Consider the following 18632-nt stretch of genomic DNA (forward strand, 5'->3'; position numbering starts at 1 on the left):
TTTCTGCGTAATGCTTGTCATGTGCAGTGCTGCCATCGGCCGTCAACTTTTTTAACTATAAGTGAAGTCTAATGATTGACTAATTGCATCGTTGTAGGTCTCTGCGAAGAGACTTTTCAACGGGGAATCGGCTCGCATTTGCTCCTCGAAGTTATAAACCACAGAACAAAAGTTTGGAAAGAACAACATAAACGAGGGAAAGAAGCGTTATCCGTTAGTTTTTGCTGTTATTTCCTATTGCTATAATTGCCAATTTCAAATTATTGCTCACGGAATATCAACACGTCTTCGGTATTTGAAGTATTGCAATGAAAATAAATAAATAAATAAAAATGGACACTGATAATGAATTCTGCTAAAGACGACAATTTTTTCGTCTCATTTCATACTTTTTTCTATCCGCAGTAGGAGGAGGCGAGTATAGATTCAATAGCGATCCCTGCCTGGATGATGCACCTTGCTGGCGTTCGGCTGCTGAAGCTATCCATTCTGGGTTCGATTCCAACGAGTGCTGCTGTTGTAGTTGCCTGCTGTTGATAGATCTCTCCAAATTTGCGATGTTGTGCTCTATTACTATCAATGCTTGCCGATCGTCTTCCACCGGCATGGGTGCAGTTTGCCAGTCACTAACTGATCCATCCGGGGCTGAATATCGAACTTCAAAAACCAGGACAATCTTGAGATCGAAAGAAGAGAAAAAAACAACAACAACTCTATAATATGATACATGCGTTTTTAAAGTTTTATGTGATTCCGATATCAAAATAAAATATAAATTTTGATTAGGAAAAAAAGATTAGGAAATATGCAGTGATCATTTACAAAATGAAAAACTTGATTGATGAACATTTTTTGAAAGATTTATTCTATGCATGGATATATTCAATTGTCAATTATGCAATCAGTGCTTGGGGAGGAGCATATTACGAGAATATTCAGAAATTAGATAATATATATAACAGAATAAGATCTCAAATATTAATCGATAGTTCTAAAATACAATGCCATACTCTAACTTTGAGACAAAACTTTTTGTACAGAGTTATCAAATTTTAACGATTAAATGAAAATTACTTAACGAATAATCAAAATAGAACTACAAATAGATATAATCGAGTTTATCAAGTACCAAAACCAAATAAAACATTATATAAAAAGAGCTTTTCCTTCATTGCCCCTAAGATATTGAACATTTTTCACACTGAAAATCAATTTAATAAAAATAAAAACATAAATCATGAGATTTTTGACTTCGTCAGACGCATAGATTACGAAACCATTTAGATGAAAATATTGAAAGAGCAAAAGAGTATAATAATAAATAAGAGAAGAGGTGTACGATGGTTGTATTATATTGAGCTTCACGAAAAACAACTTCATTGTGAACATTATTCAGATATATATAGATAAGCGAAAATACATTTGTGAACACATATCTAATAGATATAATAATGCTGTTGCAAGAGAAAGAAAAAATATTCTATAGCTTATTCCTTTAGGCCTTCTGGAAAGACTTTTCAGTCCCTTGAGGCAACAAAGTGTTTGTTTGTAATATGTGTGCATCCATTTTTTGTTTTTTTTTGTGTATTATATATTTGTATTTGTGTAACACATTTCTAGATTTGTGTACTACATACTTGAATTCGTGTAACACATGTTTGTATTCGTGTAACACATGTCTGAATTTGTGTATTACATGTTTGTATTTGTGAAATTAAAAAAAAAAAAATTAGTTACAAGAAATCGTAGAATCGATTTCAGTTTTTAGCGCATCTTTTGTTTTAGATATTAATTAGTCGAGTCGCCATATAATGAAATGACAACGTTGCACTGTAAAAGGTAGGAGGGCCCAATTTGTTTGATATTTAGTGCAATTGCGCTACTAAATTAGAAACAGGCACCTCCTAAAAATGTTTCTAGGGAATATCTAATGGTGTATGCCGGTATGTGTTGTGTATATGAATGCCCCCAACGTACTCGTGAATTCACGTTTCTTGTTCGAGAAGTGTACTGCTATACTACTACTACTTACCCGTACATGCACTTCGTAAAAGCATTATTCTGAGGAATTCCTAATGATTTTGTGCAGGTCGGAACGCGTTGCGCGCGTGTGCGCATTTAACGTATTCATGTTGTGAGAATTATGCGTGTTTCGCGCTCTAGTGCTATTGCCATGTGTTCAATATCACAAGTGAGAATGGAAGGTACCTGAGCCTTTTGTTATACAAGTATAGTGTTCAAGGTGATTCCGAGGAATGCTGCCATCTGTCTTCATATTGGAAGGTGACAAATGCCCGAATTTCCGTGTCTGTGGTGGGAATTTTTTTTTTTTGTGAGACTTTCTCGCATTCACACCTCGTTAAAAAATTGAAGTAAACGAACTTCAGCTAATCCCCACCACTGTGACGAGTGCGGAAATCGTCACGGGTTCTCACGATGCAAGTTGGTCACGAGGCCCACATGACCGCACAATGGTTACTGTGTACCGACCTACATAACGTTGCGGGCAAAGCGTATTAATATTACGATATACGTCTTTAATACGCTTTGGTTATGGGGTTGAAACGGTTTTGCAGTAAATTGCTTCATGGTCGAGTTGGGTCGAAAGAATACTAATTATTAAGCATTACCACTATTTCCCATACCTGCCCCTATTAATAGGTAAAAAACAGTATTTCTCCGCAAACGTTGAAATGGCATTCTTGTTGAAATTTATCGGGAGAAAAAGAACACCATGAATGCAAATGTAACCTGGGGAAGAAGAAGAAGAAACCAAATGCTCTAATCTACGACGTGCATTTCGGTATGAGAATACTTAGCGTATTTCCCCAGGTTACATTTGCATGCATGGCGTTCTTTTTCTCCCGATAAATTTCAACAGGAATGCCGTTTTATCGTTTGCGGAGCTGCCGTTTCGAAACGCGCTAGTGCGTTTGCGTTTCATGTTAGACCATTCATTCTTTGATGATAATTGTTTGAATTGATGTGCACTATGGGGTCATTCAAGTATTACGTCAGCATCGGGGATTTCCGGATTTGCTGACTTTTGATGACGGGGGGGGGGGGGGGGTTTAAGGTTGCTTACGTCATCAACCACACTTTTTTGAAGATATGAAATATTCTAAACTGCTGACGAAATTTTGCTGACAGTGGGGGGGGGGGGGTCAAAAATGGCTAAACATCTGCTGACGTAATATTTGAATGGCCCCTATCACTTCCTGAAGTTTTTCCCATTTTTCTGAATCACCCTATATTATTTCCCGGCCAAGTGCATAATAATAAATAAAATCCCATAATAAATAAAATGTATGCGAAAAAAAGCCACAAAGATCAATTCAATTAGATAAATCTTTAGAAATATTTGCAATGCTAAACTGTGTATGTGTGTGTGTGTGAATCAGGGAAACAAATAAAAATAGCAATAATTACCTTTTATAATAGTTTCAGCCATTGTAACCCGTAAAAAGACAAACGAAACAGCTAAACCAACGATATAATTAAGCAGCACAAAATTAATTGAGTGTTTGGGATGATAGCTTATCTCAGATTTCATTCAGAAATATTTCGATAAATTATTTTCTAATAGCCTGTCATCGCGCTCGGTTATGATGATAATTCAAACCATTCGAGGAAGAAAAAAAAGGTTTTCTAAAAGGTTAATTTACATCAACCTTTGAAATATTTTTCCTTACTCGAGAAAGAATTTTAATCTAACGGGTTCTCCTCAAGTTTGCGTGTGCGTATAAAGCAGCGGTAATATATCGATCACGGGTTAACTCGACAATTTTTCATTACGGAAAGAAAATTTCGCTGAACTTAAACGATAAGCTTGGTAAACCGTAAATCAAGTGACTAAAACACTCGCTGTAGGAAGCAGATTAATTAGGTAATGAAATTTTAGGAAATTTACAACACTTTAACATTTAAAATAGATTAGCAATCGTGATTTTTCAAAGCTTGTGAAACTGGTAAACCTCTCCAGTGTGATTCGGTATCTAGAAAAAATTCCAAGAAGACACCGAATGGCTATTACAGTAGAGACTCTCGATAACGGACATCCATGGGGACCAAAACTTTTGTCCGCTAACGGGGAGTGTCCACTAATGGGGAGGTATGATATAGATCGGGATATCGTTTATACGACGTTTTACTTCTGTCGCGATTGGTTCCTATAAACTTTAATGTTAAAATGTGTGTGTTAACGTGAACGTATGGAAAAAAAATTACAACCTTTCTTCTTTTTGTCATACGAATTAATTATTTTCACCCGTACATAATACGTGCACTAAACATACACATTGCAATAAAAATTAGAATAAGTGTGAAGAAGATAAAAACGTTCATTTGAACATTATTAGTCTTGTAATGTTGTCTTTCTTCCACGCTTATCAACAAACAAAATCAACAGTACCATCACTACTGTTCGAATTTACCATCCTGGAATGTTCAGTTGATTGAGTCATTTTAAATGACGATTTATCTTATTTACCAACACGATCTTAGAATCGAACATAATGCTAGATGAATATTATAAATGATTCGTTTATGACCAAAAATTAACAAATTGGAGTTCGGAAAAAAATTAGAGTTCGCCTTATTTTACTGTCCGCTAACGGGGAGTGAAATACATTAAAGTCGTATTCGACGGGATCGGGGATCAGAAAAGTGTCCGTTAACGGCGAGTGTCTGTTTGGGGAGGTTCCACTTGGGCGTGATCTCGGAGCTACTACTACTACTACTACTACTACTACTACTATTTTACCGTACATGCACCTCGTTCACATTCCTCTAATGAATTGGTGCGCACTGGAATGTGTGTATACGTGTTGTGAACCTGACGTGAAGTTTGTGTCTGTATAATACTTGCTATGTGTAGATCTGCCATCAATCGTTCTAAGTATGAGTAATGTTCATTGATTGAATAATTATATCATTGTAGGTCTGTTGCTCTCTGTGGCGAGATTATTTAACGGAGAGATCACCTCGCATTCACACCTACCTTCGCATTCTTGGAGCTACTGCGTGACGTCACTGCTCAAACACTTTTTTTTTTGGCAGATGACATCAGCACACGGAGAAATGTACCCTTTTCTTACATTCTACTTTCTTATTTTACTGTTATAAGTGAGTGATCTCTCGTTCATGGCGCTATTATAGTGTCATAAATATGCACGTGTGGTATTTTTATAATCTATAAACTAAAACAAAAAGAGGATCAAATCCATGATTTTGATTGTGGTACATCTGGCTGGGCACGTAACTAAATAAACAATGAATCCGTTTATGAAGGATGAAAAGAGTTCAATACCCAGTGTATAAAAGTTTAGAAGCTAAATAGCCCGTGTTTTGCCATATTATTTTTATGGCGTGTACAAATGTACGAGTTTTCGGGTCTTCTCACTGATACGACTTATACACCGGAGTGACTGCGTAATGCGAGCAGCTGCCCGTTATGTTGTTGGCCTTGAACAGAAAAAGTTGACCCCTGAAATACACCAATTCCTCCAATTTTAATGCATTTCTAAACTATTTACAAATTATAATGGGTCACCTTGTACTTGTTCAACAAAAACGTGACCTGTTGATGTAATTTAGTTCGTTAAATTTTTAATACCATTTTATATATCGGAAATTAGAAAGGGTGTTTCTTTTTGTTTTGATGCAACTGAACAGGAATTTACCGAGTTAATTAGAAATGAATTAATTGATTTCTTTCTCCATTGTAATACTTTCAATGGAATTTCCTTTTTCTCCGATAATTTGTCGCATAAAAAGTTCATTCATCTTTGCCTTTGAGATCGGAAATCAACTGGAAGGAAAAATGTACAAAAGAGGAAAAAATTATCTTACCCAGCAAAAAAAAAAAAAGTAATTAATACGATTTTTTTTGGTTTCTGCTTCGCGGTGTTTAATTAAGATACGCCCGAAGAAAAATTAATTATAGGAATGAGCACATCAAAGTGACGAAACAATGGATGGGAATTAAACGTGTGATGTAAAGCAATTTTTCCAGATTCTTGAAGCTTACCTCGATAGGCATGTTATTGCTGTCCAGGAAAGAGTCCGTAATACGGAGGTAACCATCTTCAACTAGTTTTTGGAGAACAAGATTATAGCTGCCAACAACTCTGTCATAAAGAAATGAGGCATTAATCGAATATTCATAAACCACAACAAGAATATAAATTTAACACGATTAAAACAATTTAAAAAAATTTGTTATACATTTTTTACACGTCTCGAGAATGTTTGAATTTTTTGAACCGTAATTTTTCCTGAATGTGTAACACGACTTGTTTTCATGCTTAACAAACCACAATTTCCCAATGGTTTGTGATTGAAATGTCTGAGTATAGCAATTTGTTTTCCTTTAAACTTTGTTTTTGGGGATTGAAATTTGTGGATTGGTCTTTTACCATTGGCTCGTTGGGTGACTGAAATATTGAAAATGCCAAAAAAGAAAGAACTTTAAGCAACGATAACAATTTAAAAAAAATTGTCATTAACTTCTAGAATATACAGGGTGCATAGCAAACAGGGGGTATGGCATTTTGATGGCGAACCGTTGACCCTATAGGGGTATACTTCCAATAAAAAAAAAGTTTCCAAATTTGCGTGTAGTACTCTGATATGTCATTCATGTCACAAGGGGTTGTATAGTTATTGAAATAAATGAATTAAGTTTTTATAAAATTTCCATATTCCCAAAAAACCAATTGAAAAGTTGTTTTCCTGTCTATCCTCATGCCAACAAAAAAATTGCGTGTTACTAAGTGCAATATTGACTGAGATACTTCAATTTGAAAAACGGAGGAAACTTGGGAGAAGACCGGCTCGAAATGCGGAAAAATAGCTTTACTCGCATTTAACGCTGTTCTTTTCCGAATTTTCTCCTTTTTTCGAATTCGAATATCTCAGTGAATATTGTACTTGGAAACATGGAATTTTTTCGTTGGTTGGAGAGACGGGGCAAAAAATTTTCTAATTAGATTTTGGGCGCACACGGGAATATTGTATAAAAAGTTATTTTTTTTATTTTATTAACTATACAACATCTTGAAACATGAATGCCATATCTGAGTACTACGCGTTATTTGGAAACTTTTTCTAATTGGAAGCACACACTCCTAGGATCAACGGTTCGTTAATAAAATGCTATATTCCCTGTTTGCTATGCACCCTGTATATTCTAAAAGTTATTTGCAATTTTTAAAATTGTTATCAGTGCTCAAATTTATTTTTTTGTCATTTACAGTATTGGTAATAGAAGTACAGTATTTGATCCCCAAGATAACATGAATGAAACCCCGGTCTCCAACTCCTAATCCCATCTCGTCTTTAATCACCACAAAATTTGTTAATCGCGACAGTACCCAATTGGCCGGGGAAAATATGTTGCAAAAGTTTGTGTTTGTTTTTCTTTTTTTTGACACAAAATAAAGTGTTCCACAGACTCTGCCACGAAGCTGGGCTGGAAGAGATCTCGGCAACGGGATAAGTCCAGCGGCAAAGTTCTGGCGTTCATTCATTCCCCAAGATAACAATGAATGAATGAACGCCAGGGTCTCTGCCACGGGACTTATCCCGTTGCCGAGATCTCTTCCAGTCCAGCTTCGTGGCAGAGTCCGGAACAAAGTGAGTCTGTACACCTAACAGTCTGAGTGTGTAGCTAGTGTTGTGTATGATATTTCAGTGCTGCCATCTATACTTCAAATTGTGAGTGAAGTGTAATGATTGAATATTTGTAACGTTGTAGGCCTGTTGCTCTCTGTGGCGAGATTTTTTAACGGAGAGATCGGCTCGCATTCGCGCCTTAAAGTTGGGAACCACAGAAAACCAACTTCAGCGGACCACCACTGTGGGGTTCGAACCCGGATCTATCTTTTTGAAATTCCGCAATGACCATTGTGAGATAAAATATAGGTCTACCGACATTAAAATTAACTATCGGATATCCCGATCATTTTCTCTTTATATCTCCAATGCACTAACGGAAATATATTATATGCACTTAATCTTCGCCATGTAACTGAAGCTTCTATTGACTGTAACGATCTCGATTTGGTTTTTTTATGCAACCATCAGCAAAAAAGCTGAATCCTTTGAGGATATTGATTCTTGAGAGTTCCGTTTCAAAACCCATTAAGAGTAATATACCACACAGAGAAAAAGGGAATAAGATAAACGTATTTTTTTATTTATAGGATTTGATATCAAGGAAATGCGAATCGCAACAACTTTATTTCTTGAAAACTAATCAGTCTGTAAAGAAATATTCCGATTCAATTCAGCATAAAATCCGATACAAAGTTTCTCCCCGCATTCAAATGAGTTTGAATAGAATATGTGTATTCTAGATTACATAAATGTTATTCGAAACATTTTCTGAGATGGAGCTTTTAATTTGCATTACAACCCGTGGCTTCAATTTTTTTCAACGAATACAAAGTTCTTTATCATGAGATTTTGTTCTTTTTTACTATGCACTTTGAAGTTAGATTTTATTGAATTGATGTTAGACATATTACGCTATTGTGTCTTTATTCTAATAAAATACTCTACAGGGTGATAAAAACTACAGAACTTTGCCACTGGACTTACCCCGTTGCCGAGATCTCTTACAGCCCAGCTTCGTGGTGATAAAAACTACAGGGTGATTCTAAAATCATGGGACAAACTTTAAGAGGCGATATAAGACACCTAAGATTTTTATAGTAATTTTTGAATTTTTTGACGGAAAATAATGTTGTATACAATTTATTTATAATTCGTTTCATTTATGCGAGTATCATGTATGCGTCCGTTTCAATAATACAGCCTAGTTTAGTTCTATATATTCTCATTCAATAATTAAATATGATTAAATTAGAATAACTTATGTTTTCGAATTTCTTCGTCTCCAGCAGTTTGACACGTTTCACTGATACGATATTCATGTAAATAGCGCTGCTATTTCAATGAATATTTCTTTCTCTCATTGTGAAATCGGAATTTCCGAATTGTCGAACTAATTTATCGAAGTCTTTTGTCGGCAGCTGCACATTAGAATTATCGAGATTTGACTGTACATAAAAATACAGTCTTAGGGAAAAAGTATTATTTCTAGAATAACGTGATAACCGATCATTAACATCGTGTACGAAATGTAAAAGTACGTATATATGATGGTATAAAATATTTCAAATCTAAGAAGTAGTGATACTTTTTACGTTTTTCTAAATTTTTCCAGAAACTTCATAAAGTTTTTCATCAATAAATATTCAAATTTCTTTATACGGAAGGGAAAATAAATTCAATAGCATTTACATGGACATTAATGTCGGTTTCTCTCCTATTAAAGTAGAAAAGGTATGGATTTCCGATGTCTTTGTGGCCATAAAGTAATTTCTCCCGAACCATAGAAAGTACTAAAAGGAATCGTTGAAACTTGCTGCTGCGGCAGAGAAAGTAGTAAATCGCTCGGAACGTGATTTTGTGGTTTTAGGAGTAAAAACTGCCCAGTATATTTCTTTCCGCTTTCAGATTATCTGGTAGAAATTGCTAAACCGTGTAGAATATAAACCTGTCCCATTATTTCCCATCATATTAGACTTCAAGATAAAATACTGAAACTTTTCTACCGAAAGAATATAATGGTTCGACACTTAAAGTAAATGTCTGTGTGAGAAAGATGAAGTAGGTATTTTTCATTTCAATGCTGTTTGTACACGTGGAATAAATGAAAAAAACACGCATGTAAAATGAATGGATAAGATGTATTAAAATAGTACATTACATTTATACTGTGCGTTTGAACATATATAAGAATCTACGAGCAATTTGCATTATACCGGGATACTAATGACAAAAAAATTTTGTTTACTTTTACTAAAGCATATCTCTTTGCAAACGCAATTTCCTCATAATTGAGAAGGGAGCAATTTCGGTTGCTTTTTCAGTTCCTAATTGAATAAGCATGTAAAATGCGATATTCCGAAATTACAGAAGCATCACTCGTGGGTTTGTAGCTTTATATAAATGTGAAATAAACTTATTATGGCAACGAAACAATCCACAAATTTCTCCTAAAAGAAAATCCCATTAGTCGTAATTCAGCTTCATTTGACTAAAACAGTCGAATAATAAAACTATTTCTCTCTCAAACTGTGTTTACTTTCTAGACATAATTAGTGCAGTGGAAACTGGATTTATACTCCTAAAATGATTTCAAAAAATATATAGATAACATATCCGTTGCTGTTATATCAAAGAAACCATCTAAAGAGATGTTCCTGGCATACACACAATTTTTAAACTTTAAATGTAGGCCTACTTATTTGACGGTATCTAGGGATCGCAGTCATGTTTTCAGACACGTGTCAGAAACACTATTGCTTCTCACAAACTTTGCTGTCTTAAAAGGAAATTCAGCCTCGGGCTATGTAGTTTCTTTCACTGGTCACCAAAGATTTTGTCCCACGTGAAAACGGGATTATGTGTCCATTTTTTTTACTGTAACTTCAAATACACGTGAACAGAATGCAGCCACCACTTTCGAAGCAGTGTGGTTGATGCACATAATGTATGTGCAACCAGTGTGTGAGTAAATATTTATTTGAGATTTTTTTTTTCTAAAAAAAACTGATATCGACGACCATCTGCATGAATATTTGCATCATGTTTCAAAAATATGCAAAAATACGTGAAATACATTTCAAAACAAAAATAACTCCTGATAAGAAAAATAAACAGCTTCTACGGAATATGCAAAAGAAGTTTTTTTCGTAACTATCAAAATCATTCAACATCAATACTTTGGTCTTTGAAAAAAAACTCATATAAATAATATTTCGAGACAACATATTACAAAAAAATTTTTAAGTTGAAAATAAATATTTTGACTGCTTTCGTGACAACGACGAATTAACTCGTCCTGGTGGATTTAGAACGAATGCGTAACTTCCGTCGTTTATCAACTTCGAGATGAGCTTGGAACTCAGTAATCGTTGTTTTCTTCTTCTTTAGCGGAAAGAGAAAGTGGGGTTATCCTTTATAACACAAGCTTTTAACACACAGAAAATAAAGGAAGGATGTCAAAGATGTTACTTTTCTGGCCAGCAAAAAATATCCTAGAAAAAAATCTTCTGAATATTAGCGCAGAGTTGAACTCACCAAGATTATCGACGATCATTCGATTAATTCACGATTACTAGATTCTTATAGGATGGACATACGCCATCACGTTTATGGTCATATTTATAATTTTGATCGCCTATTGGCGTAGATTGTTAATATTTTATTTATCTGCTATATGATTTCAGATTGACGATTGCCGATGTTCTAAGATGATTATCGTTTTCAGACTCGAGCATGAAATTTTTTTGGAATTTTCATGTTTTTGAATTTTAGGTTTTCAAAAAATTCACTGAAAACAAATTTCAGCGAAGATTTTTTTTCATTTTTTATTTTTTTCGTGAAGAAATAATTCACTTCATTCAACTTCTTTTCAGCTGAGATGATGCAGGGTACATTCATCTTAATATACAGTTTTTTCCAGAACTTTATTGCGAAATTTTATGTAATAAATCGCACTTTTCCCGGAGGAACTTTCGTCTGGAAGCCATCTTAAGAACCCATTGAAGGTTCAACTTTAAATGCTACCCTTTGATGAAAGGCCCCAAATCGCATATTAACCATATTTCTAACACAAAATTTACACAATCCTTCTAGTCTTTCACTTTCAGTTCTGAGGTTAAAAAAATGAAATTCTACATTGAGGTAAAAGCAACATCTGTGCATGCAAATTCTGAAAGGGTTATATCAATCTATTTTTTGTTGTCTTCGTCTGAGTCGGCTACACTCCTTTGTTTTTAATAAAGTTTCCGGATACACTCATCCTTCGGGAACAGTTCTATATCTCTCCAAAATGTGAAGCGGGGTGCGTTTAGTTCTTCAATGTTCAATGTCTTTATCGGGAATGGAACCCGAATCCTCTTGCAGTGCAGGAAAGCGGGCTATTCAAAACACAAGAGACATAACTCCTCTTATACAAGGATGACGTCACTCTCCGCTACCATACGAAGGTTTTTAACAACTGGCTGTTGCGAAGATATATTTCGGAAAGAGAGAAAATTCAACTGCCCCTGCGGGGACGTGGGTTCTCTCTTTCCAAAATATATCTTCGCAACAGCCAGTTGTTAAAACCTTCGTATGGTAGCGGAGAGTGACGTCATCCTTGTATAAGTCGCCATCTGGTGGCAACGTCAGCAGTTGTGAGCTTGGCCTGAGTCTGGTCCGGCCGTCCATGTACGGTCCCTTTCAGTGTACACGAGCTCCAAGGAAAGATTCAGATTCTGCGCCTCTCTAGTCTAGTGGTCTAGGGCGTTCACCCGGAAAGTGAAAGGACGTGGGTTCGATTCCCCGCAGGGGCAGTTGAATTTTCTCTCTTTCCGAAATAAATCTTCGCAACAGCCAGTTGTTAAAAACCTTCGGATAACTCCTCTTACCGAGTGAACACCTGTAGTAGGTAGAAACCATGTCACTCTCCTCTGTTCATACGAAGTACGAAAGCCTGGATAACCAAGCGGACAGCCTCCATGGACAGCTAATAGCTATTAGCTGAGCTAGGAGTGTCCATGCGCAGTCCCGTTCAGCATTTATACATATGCTCTAAGGAATGAAAATGTCTGTCCTCTGTAGTTCAATGGTTAGAACACTCACCCGGACAGTGAGAGATTGTTGGTTCGATTCCCCACAGAGGAATGTGAATTTTCTTTCCGAACTACATCTCGATCTCCTCGTGGTTATCCAGGCTTTCGTATCTATAGTAGGTAGCATGATCCGCTGAGTGGAGACACGTTGCGGCCTCTACTTCAACAAATACGTTTTAGATAGCGGCAGTAGAGAAAGTGTCACTTTCCCGGCCTGCAACATATTAAAGTAAGAAATTGTATGAATATTAGTTCCCGGACTGCAAGAGGACACGGATCCGATGCAGTTAAACAAGTTTTCTTCCCGAAGTTCATCTCGGCACGAAAATCCAGAAAACCTCTTTCTTTGATAAAGGAAGGAGGATGGATCTTTTAAGTTAATATCTGAGGACGATGTCACTCTCCGTTATCCATACGAAGGTTTTTAATAGCTGCTGATGCGAAGATATATTTGGGAAAGAGAAAAAAGTTCAATTGTCTTTGCGGTGAATCGAACCCACGTCCTTTCACTTTTCGGGTGAACTTCCTAGACCACTAGACTACAAAGGCAACTGACATCTTAATCTCTCCTTGGATCTCGCGTGCACTGAACGGGACCGCACATGAACGGTCGGACCCAACTTTGGACTAAGTTCACAATTGCTGATACTGCCACCAGAGGAGAAATTGAGATATTCGTTGAATTTTTAGTCTAGTGGTCTAGGGCGTTGGTTCGATTCCTCGCAGAGGCAGGTACATTTTCTCTTTCCTAAACATATCTTCGCGTCAGCCAGCTGTTAAAAACTTTCGTTTAACACAGTAGTCTTCAACTTTTCAGACATGGCGGGCTAAACTGACACTTTTCACGAAGCCGCGGTCCGTCAATTCATATTTAGAATTCTAAGATGAAATTCAGAATTTCCTGTAGATTCGACAATTATGTATGCTTTTTTGGATGCCATAAGTTCGACTGAGGAACCGCTCTGTCTCCTTAGGGGATACCAGGGATACCAGCTGTATGTCCAGATGGATGTGGGCCCCAGTGGAAGGTTTTTTGGGTGCCGACTTTTCTGAATTACAGAAATCAGGGGCTTTGTGAAAAATGTTTGGGCTTCCTTCTCCATATACTTATTGTAACATTAATTTACTAAACGCAAACGTTACTGATGAAATGTGGAAAGCATCTCACACACATTGGGCCTCATCCGCATTTTTCAATTGAATCGTCTTTCTATATTTTCAGCTGCTTTCTGAAAATGGTCCGTGGGCCACGTGTGACCCCGCGGGCCATACGTTGGAGATCCCAACTTTAAGAGTCGGTCGATAAGAAAATGATAAAATCAACTCATCTGTTTACCTTTTTCCTTACGTGTAATTGAAGACGGAGTCTCGAGAATTTTCATTTGTTTTTGAACTATTCATCGTCCAAATATTTCGTCGAAAATCTTAGTAAACGGTTGGTATCTAAAACGTTGAATATGAAAACGGAATATATATATAGTGTGTGTGCGCGCATCGTATTTCAAAATTTCCCGGAAATTCTAAGGAATATAATGAAAAATTATTTGTTGGAAAGTTTTTCATGTATGTGATTCACAAAACCATCAACAATAATCAACAAAGAAAATGCATCCATTTGATCCGTTCCGTAGGTTTGTTGCCAATAGCATATATCAAATTAACGTTTCCCGTCGGAACAAAAGGGTGGTTCCATTTACTAGATCGTAGACCGATGTGAGATCCACGTCCCTTAAGGAACTGAACTGCATCAGCCATTGAATAAACAATTTTCTTCATCGACAAACAAAGCGATCGTCACGAAAGAAAAATTCCCATCGTTGTGCTTATCTACACATCAATAAAGAATTCCTTACAAGAGGTATTATCTCAGATTTGTACTTTTTTTTATAGTCTTTCACTGCAGGATAAAAGCTACTTAACTGATGAAAATGTAGTATATGTTTATGAGCACATTAACGGAAAACCTCTTGTGTATATATAAATGAACACTTACATTTCTTATGCTGATAATTATCACTTAATTTATCTAAAAAGAGTTTACTTATTATCTGTACACAGTTTAGATAGCACTCGTCATCTATTTGAAATTAGCTTCTTACTTAGGGTATCCGACTATCTTTCTTGTCACTCTCTTTAAAATCGTAGGCTACTGGAGTGATTTGTAATAACATTTTTTCATAGAAAGTTCCCAAAACGATAAAAGAATAATAAGTTTCAGACTACCTATGTTATTTTCGAAGAAAAAGCCATTTTTATCTCAAGTGTTAAGCAAAATTCATGTGATATTCCAAACACGATTGCAAAAAGTTCAGTGAATGGAATGCTTTGGTATTTTCACAGTACATTTAGCTGGTAATAGAACAGGTTATGAATTAAAATGTTAAGGAATGTATGATATGCTCATAAGTTACACTCAAATCTGTTAATGTACGTGTGAATATTTGAAATGAATTCCATTCCACATTTTATCTACAAAACACTATAAATAGACAAATATAGGTGATAGATCTTAGATTTTGGTTCATAACCTTGAAAATATATAGCAGAATATCATAGTAATATTTCGTAATGATACAATGAATAGATTTTTAAACTTCAAGCAAAAAGTCAAAAATAACACTCTTCGTTAAATGCGTTTAAATTTTTCATTCACGAGTTACTTGTACATAAAAACGCAACACTTAAGTAGCGTAACTTCAGTTCTGAGTATCATATAAACAAAACAAGGCCTGAGAAATAGGGCTTTTATTAAAAAAAAACCGCGATATTTTCTTCCAGAATGACGTTTTCAACGTAGTCGGATACTTTAAACAAGTAGCTTATTTTAAAACTTTCAAAGCAACTCTAAAACTGTGAAGCTAAATTTTCGAAAACATGGAAGAATATTTTTCTGAAGTAGTTAATATTTTTATACAAGTTCCACCTGAACGATTTCAAAGAGTCTTCCGTAAGGTCAAGAAGTCAAATAAGACCAATTTGATTCGTTATAACCAAATTTTCACTTCTTTCGCATAATTTTGTAAAAAGTTTTTCGTTCATAATTTTATAAATTATACTTTAAATTTCGGAAAATGATGAATTCTGCATTGACGAGAGAATTATAAAAACGACATCCCCCTGCACTTTTTTTTATAATTATTTTTATTTTTTGAAGAGATGTTGATGGATTATTATTAATTTTTAACTTAGTCATTTTTAGCCTGGAAATTGCAAAAATTTTGGAGTCGGATAATCTCATCTCTATATTCTATAAGATTTTATGGTTGTGGATGGCCCTGTACATCATAAAACTTATTTATAATATACAGGGTGTCCTCTAAGTGCTAATGTGGCGGACTTTATCTCTTCAACCGTCCGTAATAGTGGTATGATTCTAATTTAAAAATTGCTCAAAAATTACCTTGCACTAATTTTGAGAGGCGAAAATACAATATGTCAAAAAATAAAAAAAATCTAAATTCTTATACGGCCCCCCCCGTCTAACTTCCAATAAAAAAGTGGTTACGCTATCTCTCCTGAGGCCAACAAAAAATTCCAAGTTTCAAAGCACAATATTTGCTGAGACTTTCAAATTCAAACATCGGAGAAAAGGGGGTAAAGGATAGTATAAATAAGGAAAAGGAGCGTTGTACTTTAGTTTTTGCTATTATTTCCACAACTTTTTACCGATTTTTGATTCAAAATATCTCAGCAAATATTGCATTTAGAAACATGGAATTTTTTCTTTTAGCCCCAGGAGATACAGGACAGCTCTCTAATTAAAAGTTAGAGAACAAGGGAACCGTATGAAAAGTTAGATTTTCTTTGATTTGTTGCTACATTTGATTGTATTTTCACTTTCGAAAGTGGTGCAGAGTAATTTTTGAACACATTTTGCGCATTTTTAAACTAAAACCATGCCTCTACGGCAAACGGTTGATGAGATAAAGACCGCATCAGGACCTACAGGACACACACGATTATTTCTTTCGTTTATTTTACAATTAATTGTAGAATTATTTCCTTCGTTTATTCTACAATTAATTCTTTCGTTTATTCTACAATTAATTCTTTCGTTTATTCTACAATTAAATCTTTCGTTTATTCTACAATTAATTCTTTCGTTTATTCTACAATTATATCTTTCATTTATTCTTCCGTTTATTGTACAATTATTTCTTTCATTAATTTCGAAATGTTTTCATTAATTCTAAAATTAATCATTTTTATAATGTATTCTCTAACATTTTCTGAAAATGATCGGTGTGCCACGACAAAAAACTCTGAGGGCCAAATGTGACCCGTCGGCCATTTGAAGACCCCTGATTTAGACGATAATTTTGGGAAAAAATAACTGTTGCCAAATAAAACTTTTGAAAATTCTCTTCCAAACGATTCAAAAACCATAGCAAGCAAACTTGAGTAGAAAAGATATTCATGATAAAACATTAAACTTGGATGGCTACAAACGTTCTTCCACAATCACCAATTTTTGAATTTCTCATCTCACATTATAACGTAAACCATTACATAATCTATTCAATACTGCGATGTAAATACTGTCGTTGTTGGTAAGGTTCAAAAAGAAAATATGTAATGATCATATAGTTTCGATACCTTTGCAAACCAACAAAACTAAGCTTTTCCCTCTTCTGTGATATACACGCCTGTTTCTCCCGTACAAGCAAATGCAACTAGCGAGATTTCGGTTTCACAGGATGTGAAAGGTCAGAGGTCGATTTGATATTTTCCTCGGAGCTAGAGATGGACCAGGGTAAAAGCTTATAATGAGACGGCAAAAAGCATTGCACAAATGCGAAAAGGGCGGAATAAAAAAGAGGAAACAAACAGTATCATACATTATCTTCGTGTTGTCTAAGAAACAAACTTCTTTACTCATCACATATTCAGGTAGGAGATGAGATCGTGCATCAGGAGGAAACTTGATGAAGAACATCAAACAAACACACGAAGCTCACTAATATTTACTCGAGAAACTTTCCAAGGCAATGGAATGTTTTCTCCTGAATGCTGTGAATAGTTTATTATTGTTATAAAATATCATGCGGTAGCTTTATTAATGTTGATGGACTATTATATCAAAGTAAATAATTTATTCATGTGCAAAACAGACATTATAAATTATTTGAATGAAGAGGAATTATTGAATTCGTGGAATATATAATTTTTAATTTATTTTGTCTCTCATTTGATAAATTGTATAATGAAGAAGATGCAACATTGAATAGGACCAAAACTTTTACGTATTGCATATATAATTACTCGTAATATATATATTTTCTTATAAATTATAATACAGGGTGATTATAAAAAAACTATCCCGACATATAGGCCCCTAGCTATCATACCATTCACAGAAACTGAATGAAATTTTGGCATAAGGTATTTTGAGGTATGCGCTCAAGAATGATATGGAAAACAACAGTGTCACTCTAACAGTTACGGTTACAGTGAGAAAATTTCGAAAATATCAAATGGCAACACCAAGTTTTTTGTATTGGAATGCGATCTCCATACTGAAAAACACTAAATAGCGTTGGAATGGCACCTGTAGCACGAAAATCCCCGGAGCTAGGCAAGGAAAAAGTAAAAAGGACTTTGCCGTGCACCAGAGCATTAATGTTCGTTTCATTCGTCACACCGTTTGTTCGGCTGAGATCCCAGCCTGATTAGTTCTCCACAAGGTCATATGCTGCTTCTCTGTCCTTATTGGTTGTCCTCACTTTCAGCCTATCTACCGCCGGTGATTTTCATGCTACAGTTGCCATTCGAACGCTATTTAGGGTTTTTTCACAATGGAGATCACATTCCAATACAAAAAACTTGGTGTTGCCATTTGATATTTTCGAAATTTTCTCACTGTAACCGTAACTGTTAGAGTGACACTGTTGTTTTCCATATCATTCTTGAGCGCATACCTCAAAATACCTTATGCCAAAATTT

General features: G+C 35.3%; 1 protein-coding gene across 1 annotated transcript in view; it reads right to left on the minus strand.

Annotated features, from left to right (window-relative positions):
• Positions 1-18632, minus strand: part of LOC149076200 (otoferlin-like) — a 232747-nt gene that overhangs the window by 79651 nt on the left and 134464 nt on the right. The window contains exons 4-5 of the mRNA XM_089243754.1: positions 6029-6128; positions 390-676 (exon numbers count right to left, since the gene is read on the minus strand). Of these exons, the coding sequence (XP_089099880.1) occupies positions 390-676; positions 6029-6128 (387 nt within the window). The remainder of the gene's footprint in view (positions 1-389; positions 677-6028; positions 6129-18632) is intronic.

This window comes from Pholcus phalangioides, unplaced genomic scaffold (assembly GCF_987345545.1).
Source record: "Pholcus phalangioides strain wild (caught in Gottingen) unplaced genomic scaffold, Ppha-v1.0 ptg000015l_1, whole genome shotgun sequence".
Classification (NCBI taxonomy): domain Eukaryota; kingdom Metazoa; phylum Arthropoda; class Arachnida; order Araneae; family Pholcidae; genus Pholcus; species Pholcus phalangioides.